Source organism: Scyliorhinus torazame, chromosome 14 (assembly GCF_047496885.1).
Source record: "Scyliorhinus torazame isolate Kashiwa2021f chromosome 14, sScyTor2.1, whole genome shotgun sequence".
NCBI classification, from domain to species: Eukaryota; Metazoa; Chordata; class Chondrichthyes; order Carcharhiniformes; family Scyliorhinidae; genus Scyliorhinus; species Scyliorhinus torazame.
This window is the reverse complement of record NC_092720.1, coordinates 82,507,028-82,529,770: the sequence shown is the minus strand read 5'-3', so window position 1 is coordinate 82,529,770 and position 22,743 is coordinate 82,507,028. Positions and strand designations below refer to the sequence as shown.

General features: G+C 45.1%; 1 protein-coding gene across 1 annotated transcript in view; it reads right to left on the bottom strand.

Annotated features, from left to right (window-relative positions):
- Positions 1-17,543: 17,543 nt before the first annotated feature.
- The window catches only part of LOC140389853 (transient receptor potential cation channel subfamily V member 6-like), a 54,713-nt gene continuing 49,513 nt past the window's right edge, over positions 17,544-22,743 (bottom strand). Inside the window, exons 11-15 of the mRNA XM_072474430.1 lie at positions 21,185-21,350; positions 20,534-20,600; positions 19,359-19,627; positions 18,781-18,890; positions 17,544-18,687 (exon numbers count right to left, since the gene is read on the bottom strand). Coding sequence (XP_072330531.1) covers positions 18,543-18,687; positions 18,781-18,890; positions 19,359-19,627; positions 20,534-20,600; positions 21,185-21,350 — 757 coding nt within the window. The 3' untranslated portion in view covers positions 17,544-18,542. The remainder of the gene's footprint in view (positions 18,688-18,780; positions 18,891-19,358; positions 19,628-20,533; positions 20,601-21,184; positions 21,351-22,743) is intronic.

The following is a 22,743-nucleotide window of genomic DNA, read 5'->3' as shown; positions in this document are numbered from 1 at the left end:
GCTTCCACGTCCTTCTCGTCAAACCTTGGCAATGCTTGGACATATTTAAATGGATTCCCACCAAGCCTTCGACTATGATGTTCTTTCTCACTATCCTCGTCACTATCATCCAACTGTACGTTTCCCTTTACGTCTGCCAATTTTAACTGATTGTCATGTTTCATGGCCATTTTCTGAAGTTCAAACTCCCTCTCTTTATCTTTTTCCCTGATCTGTATCTCCCTTTCTTTTCCTTTTTGTACTGCTAGGGCTATTCTTTCTTTTCTCCTTTCTTCTCTCTCCTTTTCTTTTTCCTCTCTCTCTCTTTCTCTGTCTTTTTCCTCTCTCTCACTCTCGTATGCCAGCCACTTTAATTCTTTCTCATGTTCCATTTGTTTAATTTGCAACTGAATTTTTGCCATTTCCAATGAGTCAAACTCTATCTCAGGCAACTTTAAATGCTTAACCACTGCCATAATTACCTCATCTTTTCGCATTTTGTCCGGTAATGTTAACTGCAATGTTCTTGCCAAATCTAATAGTCTGCCTTTCATTTCTGTCCGTAAAGTATTACGTGTGACCTTCTCCATCCCCAAAAACTTCTGAGCCTCTGAAAGAGCCATTGTTCACAACACTCTCTCCACTTAAACTAAAATACCACACCGGAAAAGCAACAATCCTTCACTGTCTTTAAGTTCACAAAACCCATCCAATAGATAGACTTTTATCCCCCTTGAGCCCCCAATTGTTATGGGCGAGGCATTTTCAGAACCCCAAAATGTATCACGGAGTTCAACCAACCTCTCCCTTTAATGGATTTGCTGCTTTTCCTAGCACACAGCGTTTATCCTAGGTGTGGGATTACAATTATGGACACGTGGGTTTTTAAACACAAAACACAGTTTATTCCATGAACTCAACTTAACATCTTAAATAAACATTGGATCTCTTAACAACCTTTACTTCAAAGTTAACTCAGAAAATATTGCAACAGTAAATAACTCTTTAAAATGTTCCTTCAAACTTCCAAGAGACTTAACACCTTTAAACATTATCACATCAGGTTCAAGGATATATATCTTTTCTGTAGAATGGCAGAGATATATTAGCTTGGTTGCTTTCTCCTTGCAACTCTCTGGACACACACAGACACACACCCACTGCTTTTTAAACTGAAACTAAACTGCAAAATGGCTGACCTGACCTCAGCCCCACCCACTCTCTGACATCACTGTTTTCTTAAAGGTACATTGCTTAAACATCCAGTTCTTAAAGACACTCTTGCATGACAGAGTTCAGAAGAATAAGGGGGGATCGTATTGAAACTACAGGATACTGAGAGGCCTGGATACAGTGGATGTAGTGACGGTGTTTCCACTAGTAGGAAAAACTAGAACCAGAGGGCACAGCCTCAGACTGAAGGACGATCCTTTAAACAGAAATGAGGAGGAATTTCTTCAGCCAGAGAGTGTTGAATCTGTGGAACTATTTGCCGCAGAAAGCTGTGGAGACCAAATCAATGAGTGTCTTTAAGACAGAGATAGATAGGGTCTTGATTAATAAGGGGATCAGGAGTTATGAAGCAAATGCAGGAGAATGGGGATGAGAAAAATATCAGCCATGATTGAATGGCGGAGCAGAAGCGATGAGCCGAGTGGTCTAATTCTGCTCCTATGTCTTATGGTCTCGGAAAGGTCCACCTGCATGAGGGAGATGTCCCCCAGTGACTGGAACATGCTGCTGAGTCGCTCATACATGGCCGTCACTGACTGGACATCGCCTTGGACACCACTACCCATGCTGCTGACATCATGCTCCAGGCTCTCCTCTGCAGTCGCCACCCTAGTAGTGTTGGTCTCCGTGTCACGAATTGCCGGTGCTATCTCCTGCACCCTCAGACTTTGGAACCCCTCCAATCGGCTATGGACCTGCTGGAGTGTCTCTGACAACCCCCTCTGAATCTCTCGGCCGCATCCTATCAACTGCATCAGCGCCGGGTAGACCTGGTCCAGAGGTTCAGCATCTAACTGGGATCCAGCAGACATCTAAATTGCTGGCCAGGTCTGCATCTCCCAATCCTGGAGCTGGTCTCATTGTTGGCATGACTGCATGCTGTATGGGGTTTGCTTTGCGGGATCGGTTTAAGTGCTGCTCCTCCTAGTTAGCGGGGTGGGTGGCTAGCCCATTCCCGGCGAATCAGCCGGCGTGAGGCCCGTGGGGCCTCATTAACTGGAGCAATTAATGTTAGATACCAGTGATGGCCTCGCCGGGTTGGCTGTCGGGAAATCCCGGCGAGTCCCGCTCGCCACCACATTCGGGACGAATTTGGCTAGACCGTGCCCAGAAAGTGTAGAAATACTGGATTGCAATACATGGTGACCAGGGACTAACCACAATAGAGGTTTGTTGATAACACTGAGCAAATCTTAAATGCTGTGTGACTGCCCGCACCCAGGGGAGAACTTCTGCCCCCCGAGACGTGACCCCTTTTGCACCCACTTCATCCCAGCGTCCACCCGATCTATAGAAAGGAAAGCTTCAATTAACGGTCAAAGGAAAAAGCTTAACTTAACAACTGAACAGAAATACACATAGTTTCCTTGGGTGAACAGGCTGAAGACATTAAGTGATGATAGCTTTCTCATCCTCAGGACACTCAGTATGTAGACAACAAAATGGCTTCCTGAAACCTTCACTTTAGACCTGAGATCATGTTTTCTGATCTAACTGTCAAACAATAATTAGTTAACTTAGGAAATCCCATTGACAGCGGAGGGACGGTAGATCCCACTGCTGGTCAACGGTGAGCCACCTCAAGCTGTTGAGAAACACAGCACGAGGAAGCCAGAAACCCGCACACTGTTAATCAAATTAGCCTCCATCACAATTAAGTTAAATACCTCCCAATTGTTCTTTCTATATTCAGGGCCAACCTGCAATTCACAAACTCACTTGTTTTAGTTCCAAGTCTGTGGATCTTTGTGATAAAGTTGTTCATTGAGAATTTCCCCATTCTGGTTTCAGTGAAAGGAGCAAAAGGTTTAATTGTCCTGACCTTTGCACCTTGACAAGTCCTTCCCTTTCATCATTGACAAAATGAAGCAATGGACTGATTTGATTTCCCAAGTTGATGTACAATTTGGTCGTCTTTCAGATTCTTTCTCAACACAATGTGCTTGTTCTATCTTTGCAGATGCAAAGAACTTAATCTCAACAAAAATCATTTGACATCTTTGAAACAACTGCCTGAAGTTCCCCAAATTCAACATTTATCATTAACTGAAAACAACATAGAGACATTAAGAGGACTTCACGAACTAGGATCAACTCCAGTAGAATCACTTACTTTGAAAAGGAACCCCTGTGAATTTCAGGATAAGTACAGATCGAGGTATGTGCAATTGGACTTTGCTGGGAAAAGATCATTTATACAGGGGGACTCACGAAAGTCTTAGGTGTGAGGGGCCATTTTTTAAATGTGATGGTACAAAATCCTCTAACAACATCAACAAAGATTGGGAAGAAATTACAAATTATTACCAAAAATTCTGTTATTGAAAGTAATAAATCTGGGGCGGAAATCTCCATCCAGTGATGCAGGAATCGTGAAACGCGATCGGATGGAGAATCGTGTGTGAGCTGAAAATCATGGCCGGGCATCCGACAGGATTCCCGGTGCCTCAACAGCAGGGTCAATGCATTCGACTCCGCACGTACAGAAATGCCTTTGGCATATCATTAATGGGCCTGACTTGCTATTCTCCAGGGCTTCTGCGATACTCCACCTCCGCCAGGAGGAATTCCCGATGGCGAGTTTCACTTGTGGTTATATAAATCGGTTAACAGGCGCCATGGCTCTCACTTGAGGGTGAAGGACCAGGTGAGACTTAAAAAGGGCTGGGTTAGCCAAGTGTTTCACTCCAGATTTTATGTAAGGGCTCGAGGGGTAGCGGTGCTGGTCAGCAAAAGGGTACGCTTCCAGATGGAGAAGGTGGTGGCAGATCAGGGGGGTAGATATGTGATTGTGGCAGGGCCACTTGAAGGGAGATTAGTGCTGCTGTTAAGTGTATACGGTCCCAATTGGGACGATGTAGGATTCGGAGGAAGGTGTTTGGGGCCATTCCCGACTTGGACTCACATGAGCTGATTGTGGGGGGGGGACTGGAACTTGGTGCAGGAGCCAAGGTTGGACAGATCACGGCCATGCTCGCTGGTCCCATCGGGGGGGCGAAGGCGCTGGCTGGGCTAATGGTGGAAATGGGAGGGGTGGACCCTTGGAGGTTCCTACACCCAAGGGAACGGGAGTACTCGTTTTTCCCAGCAGTCCCTAAGGTATACTCGCGGATCGACTTTTCTGTGATGGGAAAGACTTTGCTGGCTGGAGTCAAGGGATCGGAATACTCTGAAATTGCAGTGTCTGATCATGCTCCACATTGGGTGGATATGGTGCTGGAGTAGGGGATAGCACAGAGGCCGGGGTGGAAACTGGATGTGGGGCTTTTGGGGAACCAAGTGTTCTGTGAGAAAATTGAAAAGGTAATTAAGGAATATGTAGGTTTCAATTGTACGGGTGAGGTGTCGAAGGCAGTCGTCTGGGAGGCTCTAAAGTAGGTGGTGAGGGGTGAGGTAATTTTGTTTAAGGCCAGGGTGGACAAAGAGGAGAGGTTGGAGCGGCAGAGGGTAATAGATGAGATGTTGGAGGTAAATAGGAGGTATGCAGAAGATGGGGACCCAGCAAAGCTGGAAAAGAGGAAGGAACTACAGGCGAGCTTCGACCGACTGTCTACCAGGAAGGCGGAGCGCCAACTGAGACGAGCAAGGGGTGCAGTTTATGAACATGGGGATAAGGCTTGTAAGGCATGGAGATAAGGCGGGTTATGTTAGCAGGTCAGCTCTGGAGGCAGGCAGTGGCAAGGGAAATTCTTCAGGTGAGGGATAGGGCAGGGAAGTTGGTGGTGTCTCCAGTGCTGATTAACAAGGTTTTTGAGGAGTTTTATGAGAGGTTGTACAAGTCAGAGCCACCCGGGGGAGACCGTGAGATGCAGGAATTTCTAGATGGGTTGGAGTACCCGAGGCTAGGGGAGGGGGACAGGGCTACATTAGAAGGAGCAATAGTGGAGCAGGAGATAAAGGATGCGATTGGGAGGATGCAATCGGGGAAGGTGGCAGGGCCGGATGGGTTTCCGGTGGAATATTATAAAAAAATTCAGGGATAGGTTGGCACCCCTGATGGTGGGGATATTTGAAAAGGCAATAGGGAAGTGGGTGTTGCCGCAAACCTTGGGGCAGCCATCGATTTCACTGTTGCTAAAAAAAGATAAGGATCTGACGGAGTGTGGGTCGTATAGGCCCATATCACTTCTGAATGTGGACGCAAAAGTGTTGGCGAATGTACTGCCGGGTAGGCTGGAGGAGTGTCTCCCGAAGGTGATAGGGGAGGATAGACGGGGTTCGTGAGAGGGAGGCAGCTGTTTTCGAACATCAGGAGGGTTTTGAATGTCGTTATGGCACGGGCGGAAGGGAAGGAAACAGAGGTGGTTGTGGCATTGGACGCCGAGAAAGTGTTTGATCGGGTAGAATGGGGGTACCTTATGGCAGTGCTGGAGTGGTTTGGGATTGGACCAAGGTTTGTGAACTGGGTAAAGCTATTATATAAGGAACCGAAGGCGAGTGTCCGCACAAACAATATCAGTTTGAGATACTTTTCTCTCCACCGTGGGACGAGGCAGGATGTCCTATGTCCCCCCTGCTGTTTGCACTTGCGATTGAGCCGTTGGCCATCGCATTGAGAAGTTCGGGAGCATGGAAAGGAATAGTGCGGGGGGGTGGGGGGACGGGGGGGGTGGATAGAGCATAGGGTGTCCTTATATGCCGACGACCGAGTGCATCGATAGGAGGAATATTGGAGGTACTGCGGGTATTTGGGTCTTTCTCGGGGTACAAGTTGAACCTGGACAAGAGTGAGTATTTTGTGGTGTCTTGGCCGGGGGTGGGGGCAGGGTTGGGGGGGCTGCCATTCCGTAGGGCAGGGACTCACTTTAGGTACCTGGGGGTGCAGGTTGCCCGGGAATGGGGGAGTCTTCGCAGGTACAACATCACTAGTTTGGTGAGGAGAGTGAAAGCCAATCTGGCAAGGTGGGATGGTCTTCCTCTGTCACTGGTGGGTCGGGTACAGGCGGTTATAATGAATGTGTTGCCGCGATTTCTGTTTATTTTTCAATGCCTACCGATTTTCCTGCCAAAGTTTTTTTTCAGGAAGATTGAGGGAAGGATTACCTCGTTCATATGGGGAGGGAAGGTGGCCAGAGTGAAAAAGGTGCTGCTACAGAGGGGAAGGCAGGCAGGGGGTTTGGGTCTCCCGAACCTGTTGTACTACTACTGGGCGGCGCACGTGGAGAAAGTGCGGAGATGGATCAGAGGGGTTGATTCTCAGTGGGTCAGAATGGAGGAGAGTTTGTGCAGGGGGTTGGGGCTGAAAGCACTAGCAACAGCGCCGCTCCCGATAGCTCCGGGGAAATACTCAGGGATTCCAGTAATAATAGCTTCATTGAAAATCTGGAGGCAGTATCGCCAACACTTCGGGTTGGGGGCAGGGTCAAGGGAAATGCCAATTCGGGGGAACCACAGATTTGAGCCAGGGAGGTGGGATGGAAGTTTTCGGAAATGGGAAGAGAGGGGGATTATGATGCTAAAAGATTTGTTTCTTCGGTGTCGGTTTGCAGGATTGAGGGAGCTGGAAGCAAAGTATGGGCTGGAGCAGGGAGAAGTGTTTAGGTACATGCAGGTTCGGGATTATGCCAGGAAGGAGATACAGAGCTTCCCAGAGGAACTGGCCTCCACATTGCTGGAGGAGGTGCTGACGACAAGGGGACTAGAGAAGGGGACAGTGTCAGCGGTGTACGGAGCTAATCACGTTCATATGTTTTGGTCCTGTCCAAAGCTAGTAGAGTACTGGAAGGACGTGTTTAGGATAATTTCCAAGGTGGTGCGTGTGAAACTGGACCTGGGTCCCCGGCAGGCCATATTCGGGGTGTCGGACCAGCCTGGGTTGGAAACGGGTGCGGAGGCAGATATCATTGCCTTCGCCTCGTTGATCGCCCGAAGGTGGATCCTGCTGGGATGGAGAGCAGCCTCTCCACCCAGTGCCCTGGCGTGGCGGGGGGACCTATTGGAATTCTTGACCCTTGAGAAGGTTAAGAACAAAGAACAAAGAACAAAGAAAATTACAGCACAGGAACAGGCCCTTCGGCCCTCCTAGCGTGCGCCGATCCAGATCCTTTATCGAAACCTGTCTTAACATGCGGGCTGATGTTTGGGGGTTGGTGGGAGGATGGGAGCATTGTTACTGTTATGGGGATTGACATATCTGTTGCTGATTATTGTTTATTGTTGATGGGTGTAAATACGGGAGAAAGTGTGAAAAAGGAGAATAAAATTATTTATTTTTAAAAAACAGGCGCCATGGCTGCTGAGGGAGAGAGAAGAGGTAGGACATGTTCTGAGAGGCGTTACCTTGGGCTGCCAGTCCTGCCACTGGCATGGCTGGCGGGGGGGGGTCTACCAGGGATGGGGCAGTGTAGCAGGGGGTGACCAGTGGATGGGACATGGGGTAGGAATGACCCCCAGGATTGGGGTGGTGTCTAGGCACAGACCGCTATTGCCATGGCCTGCAAGGCAGCCATCTAGCTGCTTGTAGCGCACAAAGACTCCGAGAGACGAATAGAGTGAAGTCGATGAGGCTTTATTAAGCGTGACTGTTCCCCCGCAGTTCAGTAGTAGACTGCCTGCGGGGGAGGACTCCTGGTACTTATACTCCGTCTTCAGGGCGGAGCTAGAGGTCAACGTCCAACCAGGACCCGGGATCTGTCAGCCAATGACATCACGGCTTCACAGTCCCACATGACCCCTAATGCATACTACCACATTCACCCCTTGTTAAAAATGAACCCGGTGGGGTGATGCTTCGCATGGTGGTAAGGGTTTACAAGGCTGGTCCTGGGAGGAAAACTTTCGCATGTTATTACAGTATGTACAAGGTTTTTTTTTTGTTTCAAACTATTTACAGTAATCGTCAGGAAAAAAAAAGACAAAATGTTCTCGTTAAAAGTCCACATATTGTAGTGTTAGATCGACGCCACGAGTCGGTTGGGCGGTCTGGTCATCCGTGTCGATCGCCTCGGCCCCGGTGGTGGTGGTGGTGCTTGTTCCGGTGTTGTCGTCTCCGGAAGCCTTACGGTTTCAGCTTGGGCTTCACTCCTGGTCGGGCCTGGGAGGAGGACCGATCCTCCTGGGAAGGGGGCGGGAGCGGGGTGCGGCGGTGGCAGGAAGGGGGTGATTGGTGTCGGGGTAGTGTGTGTGTTGCCGGCGGGCGCCAGATCTCGCAGGGAGACCGTGTCCTGTCAGCCGTCGGGGTACTCCACGTAAAGCGTACTGCGGGTTCGCATGAAGGAGGTGAACCCTTTCGACCAACGGGTCCGACCTGTGTGCCCGCACATGTTTTCGGAGCAAGATGGGTCCTGGGGCCGCCAGCCAGGTCGGCAGCGACGTTCCAGAGGAGGACTTCCAGGGGAAGACCGGCCGGTGGCCGTTCTGACGTAGGCCTCGAAACAAGTCTACTACTGAACTGCGAGGCAACAGTCACGCTTAATAAATTGTAGCGCACAAAGACTCCGAGAGACGAATAGAGTGAAGTCGATGAGGCTTTATTAAGTGTGACTGTTCCCCCGCAGTTCAGTAATAGACTGCCTGCGGGGGAGGACTCCTGGTACTTATACTCCACCTTCAGGGCGGAGCTAGAGGTCAACATCCAACCAGGACCCGGGATCTGTCAGCCAATGACATCACGGCTTCACAGTCCCACATGACCCCTAATGCATACTACCACATTGCTCACCCCACTAACCGCCCCCGTGGCCCATGGTTGCGCAGAGTGACACCAGCCATATTGATGCGCCCACCACCTTCCACCCCCAACTCCTCTCTCCACCCCATCTCCAGCCCGCCAATGACCTCCTACCCACATCCAAGCGCCACCCGCCGACAGGGCATCACCCAAGGGGAACGCCCACAGTAGCCCCTAGAGAAGGCCGCTGGACAGGGGCCGCAGAACATACTGCCGGCATGGGTATCGCCAGCCACTGGTATCGCTGCCAGAAGGAATGGATGCTGGGGCCAAAGGCCCCCATGGTACCGGGCACTGATGGAGCCACGGGTGCAGTGCGGATGGCAGAGTACAAGAGGGAACGGCTGGTGGTGGATGTAGGGCTGGGAGAGGAGGGAAGGGGGGAGAAGGACGTGTGAGGGGAAGGGCTGCAGTGCAGGCCGGGGCCACTGTGAGGCCCGTTGGACCTGGCTGGGCATGGGGGTAAGCACAATGTCTGCTTTTCACCCCCTGCAGACAATAAATTTTAGAATCCAACCAGGAATGGTTGGCATCATCCTAGCCACCACAGTCCTGGGACGCACTGAGGCTGTATGAGCAGGAGCTGCTCATGGACGAACCTGCAGCAACGCAGTCCAACCCAGAGGAACAGGGATGGAGAGCCGGCTGAACAGCAGGCCAACGAGGAGGTGGGAAGGAGGCCCCGCATCAGGCAGGATCTGTCCTTCGAGGACCTTCTGGACTGGGCATGCCATCGAAAGACTCCGGTTGAGCAGGGGGGACCATTGGTCTATCTGCCGGATCATAGCACCCCTGGAACCACGGGGATATGGGGGAGGACATCCGCCCCAGGTGGCTGTCAAGGTGGCGGTCTCTGTGGACATTTTCGCTACGGGGTCCTTCTAGGTGCCGAGTGGAGATCTGTCTGGGATCTCGCAGACCTCCGTGCACAGGCGCATTTGCACCGTAATGGAAGCCCTATATGCCCGCTCGGCATGATATATCAAAAGCAATGTGGACCGAGCCCACAAGGATGCCCAAGCTGCGGGGTTCGCCACCATCTTCAGGATTCCCCAGGTTCAGGGGGTGATCAACGAGACGCATGTCCCCCTACGAGCACCAACGCATGAAGGGCCAGTCTTCACAAACCAAAAGGGGTTCCATACGATGAACATGCAGCTGATGTGCAACTATGAGATGCACATCGTGCATGTCTGCGCCTGATTCACGGACAACGTGCACAAATGCCTTCTTCCTGGCACACTCTACTGTTTCTGACAGCCTTTAAATTCTGCAGCGAAGTGTTGGTCCCATTAGTGAGGTCACAGTTGGCGATGGTAGAAAGGCCAGGAGCTTATCTGCTTTATTAAAAATGAGCTGACTTGAAATTGCGTCAGCGTCAGCTATTTGAGTTTTGCTGTTGACACGAATGGTACTCTGACATTATTCCACTACAACTTTCACCTAAGGAAAAATTTAGGGAAAAGAATTGAACCTTGTTTAGCCCCTTTTTCTGGGCACAAAATATGTCCACAACATAATAATATTTGTCAACAATCGAGCATGATCAAAACACATTTAAAGTGTGATGATTGTCACATTAGTTTGCGTGCCATCAGCTTAGGTACTTGCCTGAAATGAGCATTAGGTTCACTGTGTATACAGGTGGAGAATCTAACACCCGTTTCAAGCCCAATATAAAAATTGGGTTCTGAGTGACTATCAGCGTTTACTTTGCATGCTGTAGTCAGATTTTTCAGAATTGAAGCGGCCAAACCAGTGGTTCCTGCAGATGCTTCTATTTATCAATGGCAGCCAATGAATTCTTGCAAGGCTCAATGTTAAGAAATAGTAAGCTTCAGGGAGATAGATGACAGTTTAGATGGTGTCTTGCTGATATATCAAACAAAGAAAAATGTCTACATTTGAAATGTTGAAAACAGCATTCTTCTTTATTTCCAGAGTCTTTTCCTCAGTGCCAAATCTGAAGACATTAGATGGAATTCCGAAACTGCCAGCTGATTGTGCCCCAGTGGATTGTCCGGTAAAGTCCAGAATGTGCATTATTTCATAACTACAAAACTATTAATGAAGAGCTGCCTTAAGACATTTTTTGATAAGTCTTTTTAAACAATTTTTAATAGTGACAGTGAGAAATAATGAGCTTTTAATATTTTTGGATGAAATTATTATATTTATTAAATTAAGTCACTTTTTAATTTATTTAACTATTCCAGAAACGTGATAAATTATTTTTAAAATACTGACGCACCACATGTATATTCTTGTTTGCACATAAAGCTGTCAGCAGAATACATAGTTGTGTACCAAATAAATTCAGTTTAATTTCAGGGGTGATTTTGTCCGAAGGTTCTTTGAAGAAAATGCCGGTTTCAAGATTTTAAAATAGTTAAGGATAAGAAACACAATTTCACCCATCTTAGTTCATTATCCAAAAGGAATCTAAAGTCCTCCATTTCCATGTCAAATTGCTTAAAAGAGTTTCCAGGGTGTTTCCCTCCAATGTCGGAATTGACTTGAGGATCAGATTTGGACACTAGGGGACGTTATCTAGCAGCCCCGCTCGCCGCAGGCATAACTCCCGTTATGCCCGCTAAATCTCTCAAGAGGACAAAAACAGGATTTAAGCTGGCGGGATCTCAGTTTGAGATAACAAACCCTCCGCCCCGTCGGTGACGTGAACAGGTTCACATTCAGCGAAGCTGAGAATCTGATTTCCATGAGTTTAAATAAATTTTAATATAATTAAAGGGCTTTATGTTGTAGCGTCCGCACATGACTTATCCTGTCCCCCTGCAGCGTGACACCATGCTAGCATGAATCACATCTGGAGGCCCCTTGGTTGAGGGACAGAGCTGGGCATTATCCCCTGACAGTGCCAAGTGGACAATGCCGGGGGCACATAAAGGGGGCTCTGGCAGGGGGGTAACCCTCCTCCATTGTGGGGGTTTCCCCTTATGTGTGGTGGTGGGGGGGGGGGGGGGGAAAGAGGGATGAGCCCCGATGCCCGCAGGTGGGGGGGGGGGGGGGGGATACAGCGGTTGTGGAGAGGGGGGATTCCTAATGCCTAAGAAGGGGTGGGGAAGAGGCCCGATGCCTGCGAGGGTGATGCCCCGATGTTGCTGCTGTGGTGGTTGCGGGGGGGTGATGGTTACTCAATGCTCGGAGGGGGGGGGGGGGGGGGGGGTCCTAATCGCCGGGGTGCGGGGGGGGGGGGGCGGTGCGCGGGGGGCAGGGGTCTTTAAATGTAATTTTGAGATTTGGGCACCTTTGATCTCAGAATCTAGGCTTTGCTGATTTTGGGCCTGTGCCGTTCACACAATCTAGTCTTTGCTAAGTGTTTTTCTCCTTTGATTAAGCATGTAGCATCATTAGATAGGGAGAGTAATGATTGTCACCAAGCTAGGCATCCTGAAGTCTGAGCTAACAATGCAAAGACGGTAACTTCGAATCCCACTGGCAGTTTGATTTTGAATTTGGTTTCAAAAAAATCTGGAAATAAAACAAATGTAATTGCCCAACTGGTTTATTAATGAAGCAAACGTGTGTGCTTACCTGATATGACCTATGTGTGACCCCAGTTTCAGACTAATGTGGTTGACTCTAAACTGCCATTTAAAAAATCCTAGCAAGTCACTAAGCTATTTGAAACTATTTGTAGTGGTTCATGAAGAGGCCCAGATTCTCCAACTTTCAGGGCACCGAGGGACGGGAAATAAATACCAGCAACACCCACCACAAGAATGAATTTTTTGAAAATCTCTTGTATCTTGAGCCCTAACATTTTTAGCAAAATTCATAGAGTATTCATAGAATTTACAGTGCAGAAGGGGGCCATTCGGCCCATCGAGTCTGCACAGGCCCCTGGAAAGAGTACCTCTACCCCATCCTCATAGTCCAGTAACCCCACCTAACCTTTTTGGATACTAAGGGCAATTTATCATGGCCAATTCACCTAACCTGTACATCTTTGGGCTATGAGAGGAAACCAAAGCACCTGGTGGAAACCTACGCAGACACAGGGAGAACATGCAGATTCCGCACAGCCAGTAACCCAAGCAGGGAATCGAACCTGGGACCCTGGAGCTGTGAAGCAACCACTGTGCTACCGTGCCACCCATTGAGTACATATCATTATTTTTTCTTCCCATGTCATTTTACCAGAATAGCACAAAATGTATTCTACCAATTTTCTGCCTACATATTTTACCCCAAACATTCTGTAGTTTTTGAGCTGCCTCCTCTGATTCTATTGATATAAAATTAATAGCAATTAAATAATGGTGTTTTGCTATTACAATATATGTGTTAATAAATTGACAATGAATCTCAATTTCTGTTTGTATTCCATGACAAATGGCTGGTATCTGTACTTAATGAAAAGTTCAAAACTCTGAGTAGCCCACCCAATGATTGGCCCTTTCTTGCTCCATATAATACTAATAATAATCTTTATTAGTGTCACAAGTAGGCTGACATTAACACTGCAATTAAGTTACTGTGAAAATCCCCTAGTCGCCACATTCCGGTGCCTGTTCAGGTACATTGACGGAAAATTCAGAATGTCCAATTCACCTAACCTGCACATCTTTGGACTGTCGGAGGAGACTGGAGAACCCGGAGGAAACCAACGCAGACGCGGGGAGAACGTGCAGACTCCGCACAGACAGTGATCCAAACTGGGAATCAAACCCGGGTCACTGGCCAAATGAAGCAACTGAGCTAACCACTGTGCTTTGAAGTGTTCTTCCATTAAAACTGTATACAATTTAACCTGGAATAGGCTGTATTTAACATATCTCCTAATGCAAGAAGAAAATGACCAGTCAACAGTTGAGTGCAGGTAAGATTCTGAAACTTTGTTTGCATGCAAAGGATGCTGCATTAAAATAGAACAAAGTGATACATTCCAGGAGAGTTTTATTTCATTTATAGGATTTCCAGAAAAAGCAAAGTAGAATTTAACCTTCCCCATTGGCCAGAACATTGGTGATTGTGGATAGCTGCTCATTATATAACCTGCTGATTTTCCTCTCCATTGAAGTCAATGTAAAATAGATAGTCAATCCATTACTGCTATTTTGCACCAAACCAGAGTTGGAATTCACCTCTGTTGCTTCCAATACAAATTGATAAGGGAAGGTAAAGTCACCATAGTCCCAGTTGACCACAGGTTGCTTTCCCCTTTGAGGGGGAGAGCTGTCTGGCGGTGATTTACCCTGAGGATCACCGCACCTCAGGCAAGGGGCAAGGTTGAGAAGACATGTAGAACATCATGAATACAAATTGAGTGGAAGCCTGATTGGAGCAGTTCAGACATAAAGTTAAGTGAAAGGTAGGCTTAGATTTGTGAAGAGACATCAGGTTGGAGGACTTTGGGTAGAGAAGGAACCTTGGCAGTACTGTGCATGAACAGGGGAAGGAAAAGAGTGGAAATATTAGACCCTGTGGAAAAGATGTAGCGGCATCTTGTCAATAATTTGTTTAAAAAACATTTTTGAACAGGAGCGAAACAATAAATTTGTTGGATGTATACTCAAGATGGAGACAAATGGATACATTTTATTGATTAAATATTTCCAGTCTTACTTTGATTTACAAGCTAGTTTATATTCACAATCTTTTCATTAAAACAGAGATCCGGGTATGACTCTACTGACTATATGCAATGTATAATGTTGTTGCTTGAAGCTGGTTATGCTCCCAGAGTGCTAAATGAAATTGGAACACTAAGCCTGCTTATTCATTTACATATGGTTTGGGAGTTCCCATTGCAAAACGTAATCCTGCCACTTCATAGTATTATTGCTGACTTAATTTTGGAATTGTGTCCTGATTGATGTAAAGACACTGGGCAAAATTTTAACTGGTTCTAAACATCCACTTGCACAGAGTTAAGATCAAGATCACTATGTGGGAGAGATTAGTATCTGTACATAGCATAGCATTGCAAATTTAAAGACTGAAAGAAGTGCTAATAAATCAGTTACATGGGGACAGGAATGTTCACTGAATTTCAGATCAATTTGATCAGAAATATGTAGTCAAACTTGACAGTATCAGGAAACCACACAGTGAGAGAATGCCAACTGCATAAACAAGAAAAATGACGTTAACCAAAAAAATAGTTAATTTCTGATGTTATTCGTGATCCTCCTTGCTCTATAAATAGTCCATTATTTGACACTGTAACACATCTTGCTGACAGCAGACATTCCAAAATTTACTGTAGCATGATTAAAGAAATGATGTGTCGTAATTTATGCCATTCAGTTGTCCACATTTTGGTCCTTCTGATTAATATCATTGTAATTAAAGATAATTATCATTGACCAGACACCTAACTGAATCAGTATATCCAGTATAAATACTGTGCTCCAAGAGCAGGTCAGAAGCTGGGAATTTTGTGGCACGTGACTCCCCAAATGTCCGCCATCTACAAGGCAGAAGTCAGGAGTGTGATAGAATACTCTTGCCTGGACGAGGGCAGCTCCAACGTCACTCAAGAAGCCCAACGCAGTCGAGGACCAAACAGTCTGCCATAATTGGCAATCCATCCGCCACCTTCAACATTCACTTTCTCCATTACTGATACACTGTGGCAGCAGTGAGTACCAAATGAGATGCACTGCAGCAACTTGCCTAGCTTCCTCTGATAGCACCTTCTGAACCCGCGACCTCTACTCCTTCGAAGGACAAGAACAGCAGATGTATGGAAACATCACCACTAGTCAGTTCTCCCCCATGCCACACGCGATCCTGCCTTGGAACTATAGCCGAGATTTTCTGGCCCTGTTGTGATGTGACACCCTGTGGTCCAGCTGAAATTCCATTGACTTCCAGCGAGACTGGCCTAACCTGGTAGCAGATGGGACTGGAAAATCCCACTCTATATTGCTATTCCTTCACTGTTGCTGAGTAAAAATACTGGAACAACCTTCCTAGTAGCATTGTGTGTGTATTTACACAAGCTCGACTGCAGCGGTTCAAGAAGGTCCACCGCCACCTTCTCACGGATAATTCGAGATGGGTGACAAATGCTGCCCTTGCCTTGCGTGAAAGAATAAAAATACTGAATATTGCTAAAAAGAGAGACAAGTTGCTGAGGCTTTTCGACTTGCTCTCATCAAGACAAATGCAAGATTGCCAAATTTCAAACGACCACATCAAAAGGGTGCTAATTGGGTGGCAAATCAACTGATTGCCATGGAAAAAGCAAAAGGGAACAATTAACTCTAAATCTCCATGTAATTCAAGAAAAGACACAAGGTTTGAACATGATTCTTTTGTTTATAGAGAAGGGATCTTTAAGAAGGTATGTTGCTTCCAGCAAACATCAAATTGCAAGGTCCAGGTAGCACAAACCTTCCAATCAAAGGCTGGATAATTGCTCATCTTTGTTACAAGGGGCAAGAGATCTTCAAGGCTGGAATTCTCCTTCTGTTCACTGTTGGTGTGAATTTCTGGTCCCACCAGCAGCGCACCCCCACCCACGGGTTTCCCAGCAGCGTGGGATGGCTTCAATGGAAATTTCCTATATTCCCTATATAACCGAACACGGAGAGAAGTGTGGCTCTCTTACCATTGTCTACAGGAAGAAGACTTTCCTTCCAAAATACTTTGGAAACTCATTTCTTCTTTTCCTGAAAGGCTTATTGGAATTTTGGAGGGGGGGAGCGTTGTTCTTCGTTGTTCAGATTAATCAGAATCTTAGATCTTCAATACCTTTTCAGTCTTCAATGCAGCAGTGAAGAATGCGACTGTGACAATCTTCATTGGAGTTGAAGATCATTCATCTTCTAAAGGTCTTTTCTTCTCTGCTTTAAGGGAGCAATATGTTCCTCAGAGAATCCTGATATCTTCATTTCTACTCCGAGGGCGTCCAAAGATTGATGCCCTTCCGTCTTCTTGCTTGGATCAGCTTTTTGTTGAAAATGACTCATTGTCCTTGCAGTTCTGTAGTCCTGTAATCTACATTCTGCTTACCAGCATTGCTGCAAAGATCTGTCCTATTCTGCTGATGATGTCTTCCAAGACAAAGAGGAAAGCCCACATGTCTCAAAAATATCTTCCCCCAAGGGCTGAGAATACTTTGGAAGACTAAATCCCTCAGCACTTTGAATTGGGGAGGGGGGAAAGGAGCTGGAGTTGGGTAGAATCTGAAGCTGCAAAACTGTAGTTGTAAAAAGGGAGGGAGAGAAATTCAATGTAAATAGTTTAAGATAAAGTTTCATAATGTTGTTAAAATTAGACAGCATACCTTTGAGGAGGTGTAGTGAAAGGGTTAACAGAATAGATATGCTAATATATAATGTAGATGATGATGTATCACTGACATCAGTTAGTTATGTGTTAGACTCTCAGGGGAGAGGTTGGAACACACCATTCCCAGGATCAACATGCCTTCTCTGTCACCTGTTTAGATGCAGTAGTAATAAACAAGTGTTAAGCAAGTACCAGAATATGACTACAGTCTGTCTAAGGGAAGAAAGGTCATGCATAGGAAAAACCAAGAACCACACCAACAGTCCACAGATCAGAGAGAGCATTCAAAAAACACACCAACACTGAAACTCATAAACAACATTGCTCAATTGTGGGGCAGGCCGAACAGTTTTCAGTGACTATAACATAATAATAATCTTTACTGTCACAAGTCGGCTTACATTAACACTGCAAATGAAGTTACTGTGAAAATCCCCTAGTCGCAACATCCCGGCGCCTGTTTGGGCACACAGAGGGAGAATTCAGAATGTCCAAATTACCTAACAGCACGACTTTCAAGACTTGTGGGAGGAAACCAGAGCACCCAGAGGAAACTCGCACAGACACAGGGAGAACGTGCAGACTCCACACAGACAATGACCCAAGCAGGAAATCGAACCTGGGACCCTGGAGCTGTGAAGCAACAGTGCTACCCACTGTGCTACCGTGCTGCACACCAGAGGAGGTGAGAAATTTCTGATACTCCTGTCATCCTTAATCTTGTCTTATTTTGGCCAGTGATTCTTGGAACTTTCCTCTCTCGTTTCTTCCATCGTCCAACTACGCAGTCCATGATTTCTTCCCATTAGTCACAGCTGTACTGTGTTGAAGTCAAGAATCTGACTCAATCTTGCACAGAACTTCATAACATCCTTCAATCCTTCCATCTTCCTCAAAATGTCCCAGTTTAACCCATCCATTGTGTTCTTTTGGCCTTGGTTTCCCAATAAAAAGAGACTATTTAACATTACAAGAAAAGGATATTTATCGGATATTTCCAAAAAGAAATCTGCTCCTCTGTGCAGATTCCTGATACCTAATGTGTTCATACCATTCTTCCTGTGCAAAATGAGTTCTTGTCAAAACAAAAGTAAATTGTCGCTTCCAGTTTTGAGTTTCAACCACAAAGTATTTCAAATCAAAAATTCCAAAATGAGGGGTTGCGGGAAGGTTAATATTCTCAGCAAACTGGACCTTACCCTCTGAGCTATAAAATTTAAAACTGCACGAAGGTCGGTCATGATTACGGAGCTTCACAATACTTTTAGGGAAAATAATTGGTTTTGATATTTTTCAACCTCTTTCTTTATTGGAAATAACCAACACCAATGATTTAGCGATTTTAATTAAATATAGTTCATTTAAGAAAAAGATGATGATTCACTATTGCTGTTTCCTACAAAATGGTAGATTCAGAAGAATCTTTCATGTTTATGATTTTCCCAAGGTTTCTTCTAACCACATCCCATCTTATATTTTGTGAATATCTCTGTGTGCTCATTCCGGCTCCTCCTTCTGTCTCAGGAAGAATCTCTTCAACCCTGTGTTAAAAAAAACAGGTTAGATAAAGGAAATACATTTATGACTCTGAAGATATGAACAAGAAAAATCTTGGAATGCAATTGTCTAAATACCCAATGTACCACTTGTCATCATCAAAGCCCAGTGACCTCCCTGGAACTCCAGAGCGGATCTTCAGAAATGCTGGTATTCGTTGCTCTAGAAGCAGTATGGTCGCTGCAATCTGAAAAGGAAATTGATTCTTAATATAACGGGAAAGAAGTTGGTCAACATGCACAGAAGCTTTGATTCTTCGCTTGGCACACACACTCAAACACACTCACATGCACACACATACATATACATACACATGATACAAGAACAGAGGTGAGCAACTAAACTTCTAATTACTCTTGTTGAAAATACAGGTTACGGTGATTACAAGCAATACTTTCTCTGATTAGTTAAAACAGTTCTGATAATGCTTTAAGTTACTGCAGCAATTAATCAGTCTTCAAATAAATTGATTTTTATAATATAGTCTATAGCCTCAAAAGGGTAGTGCCAAATGCAAAGGCAGTCTATTCCAAAAGACAAGCAGTGTTAGCTCTCAGTACGGATTACTTACCTCCCTCCTGATCACATTATTTGCTTACCATCTCCTCTATTAATCAGCGGTGGACACGAAACAATCAAATAAAGCTTGCTTTACCTGTACTTTCCATAGCTCCTCTGTTTCTGGTGCAATTCTCCAGTAGGTATCATCCATCATCGCAATCAACAGATTTAACAACAGAAGATATACAAAGAGCATGTACATGACATAGGCAATGTATATATTGTTGGGAGTAGGCTTGTTATAAGGTAGAGGAATATCCATCAATCCCATCATCAGCTCAAATGTGGTGCGCAATGTCATTGAAAAATCTCTAAAGTATGGGTAATCTGCCAAATCTAGAGTCTGAAACATAAGATAAAATGCTGCAGGAAAGAAATAAAACGCAGTCATTTGAGAAAATATAGATCTTATCAATTAAAACTTCTGCAAACACTGCAGACACCAAATGTTATTTTGTTTATTCTTTGGAATAATCTATCAGTTGGCAGTAAGATCTACCCGGGATTAACATCAATAAAAACGATTAAATTAGGTTCAAACATCCGGCACTTTCATGCTGTACATTACATGAGAACAGAAAACGATGGTTACTAATCTTTACACAACAAAAAAGGATCATAAATTGGAATCCATCCCAGCGAATCATTGTTATATTTATACCTAAAGTCAAAAGTATTGATGATAATGACTGACATTAACAATATGTATTTTAACATTTGGAGCAGGATTCTAGAAAATGTTCAGTGGCAACATAGAACTAAATAGTGGAGCATGGTCTGTTGTCAAAATTAAATATATGAACTCAATTGTTTTAATACAGTGGAATAAGTTTAATACAGGGGCTGGTTTAGCACAGTGGGCCAAATAGCTGGCTTGTAATGCAGAACAAGGCAGCAGCGCGGGTTCAATTCCCGTACCGGCCTCCCTGAACAGGAGCCGGAATGTGGCAACTAGGGGCTTTTCACAGTAACTTCATTGAAGCCTACAATAAGCGATTACTAATATTATTATTAAGTGTTTATCTCTCCTGTTATTCTGACCGTGAAGTCTCAACCATGGACATACACAGATTATGTCCTGCAATTAAAATTACCTTTAAACTACAGAACATTGAGTTAGTGAGGAGTACACACCATCCTATTCTCATGTTCTTCTCCGCACCCAGCAACAGTTTAACATATGAAACCAGACCATGCTTTTCAAGTTACCCTTCTGTTTTTAATTAGGAAAGAGGTAAAATTGACTATTTATTCAGAAGAAGCACGTACCAAAGGTAAATCCAATGATACAGATAAATACCAGACAGCACCAATGCATAAAATCTCCAAATATTAGCTGTAAGAAAATGAAAACACAAAAATGTGATGCTCAAGTACAATTTTGCATGAAGTACTTTACTGTTTTTCTCCATATACAACATGACTGATAAAGAATGTAAAAATAAAGGGTAAATATGTAAATTGATGCTCTAAATGAATTCAACTCCTCCCATAAAATACATATTTATCTAAACTCATATGTCAGGTAAATTAATTTACAAAAAAATAAAGTGCATCAGTACAATGTCCAGAATGGAACTGTTAAATTTTACGACATCTTCACAGAAACATATTTGTTGCAACAATAAATATATTAACTGTAATTTTTTAATATTTCCTAGCAGAATGACCTTTGCTCAAATTTGCAGCAACTCAAAAACTCTCCCTTATAACATTTGTGGACTTAATTTTATTGGTGGTGATAAAAAGAAGCATTGCTCTACCTCCAGCTCTTCCCTCATTTGAAGTCGCTGTACAATTCACATATAAATAATGGTGAGGGCCATGAACTTCACCATTTTTTTTGAGAGCCAGTTCTAGCTCCAATGATGATATCGGCCCTGTCAGATTTTACTAAATGACCTCAGCCTGGTTTCCTACCTTTTGTATTATAATCGAAAATTTCCCAAAAGTTTTAAAACCTCTTGCAAAATAGATGGTGTTGCACCACCCGATGATCAAAGCAAAGGAGATTGGAACTGCTTCTCCAGCATCAGCTCGAATTCTCATGATAACTGCTACTGCAATCAAAAGGGAGTAACAGACCCTGGAACAGTGGGAAAATGCACCAAAAAGTCAAACGTGGCGAGTAATTTAACTACTTCACACAGATGTAGTTTTGAAAAATACACTAATAGTCTTGTTATGTACACTTCCAGTAAATATAATACTATGCACTGGAGCAATATGGAAATACATCATGAGGCATCATAAAAAACATACACATATTCAACATGGAATTATTACATGTATTCTGCCTTGGCTCAGTAGAACTGTTCTTGAGTGAGTACAGGTGAGTACTTCAATGCAGTATGAGGAAGTGCTGCACTGTGGAAGGAATTGGACTGGATTCTCCGGTCCCCCAGCCACATGTTTCTCGACGACACGCTGTTCGCTGATGCTGGGATTCTATTTTCCCACTGCTTGTCAATGGGATTTCTCATTGAATGCCTTCCCATACGACCAGGAAACCCGCAGGTGGAGGTTGCTGTCGGCAGGCAAAATGAATCAGAAAAGCCAGGGATTCAGGATCTAGAGGGTGGAAATCCACCAAGAGCTGCCAGCCGTTTAGAGGTAGGCTGCCCTCCATTATAGGCAGAGCTACAGAGAATATTGGCTGCTGTTGGTAATGCATAGGACAGGGGCCCCGGCTATGGCAGAGTAAGGACTACACGGGGGTAACGAGGGAGGGGCAGGGAAATCGGAGATAAGAGCAGGGATAAGGACTTTCAGAATTTCAGAATCCCCTCCGCCCCCCCCCCCCCCCCCCCCACCCCCGTTCCTTGATTGGGCACGAAGTGCCTATTGAAAGAGGGAAACTCCCCCTGAAGGCCGCAGGCAAATTTGTTTGTCTGGCAAACGTCTGAAAGCACATGAAAGCCCTGTCATTTGCATGCAATCATTGAGTCACATTAAACTCTGGTGGGCTCAGGATAATGGGTGTCAATTGGCTCAGTAATGGCCTTATTCTGCATTGTAGGGATTCTATGGTTCAAAGATGTTCTGAAAATACATTTACTTTTCACAAGTTTGTACTTGCGGCCTCGGAGCTTACTATCTTACCTTCCTTAAAGTAGCATTCCACATTGAGCTTGCAAATTAATACATAGTTTATCGTATGTTTAACTCTGTGAACTTCCAATGGTAACCTTTTTCTAAGCTATGGAGTTTATCTTTTTTATTCCTTCCTCAACCTACTGCACCTGCAATCCTTCTTATCGCTTTTCCCTGCACCATTTCCAAAAGATTAATTTCACGGTAGCCAGAACTCCGCACAGCTCAAGGTGAACTGACCAATGCCTTGTTGCCTTGTTCAGCCATACCATATCACCAGAAGAATGATATTTCAATGTGCTAATTATATTTTCAAGTGCTGTGGTAGCTGCTTTAATTGACAACTCCCTCACCCACACACCCTCCATTGTCCAGATATTGCCAAT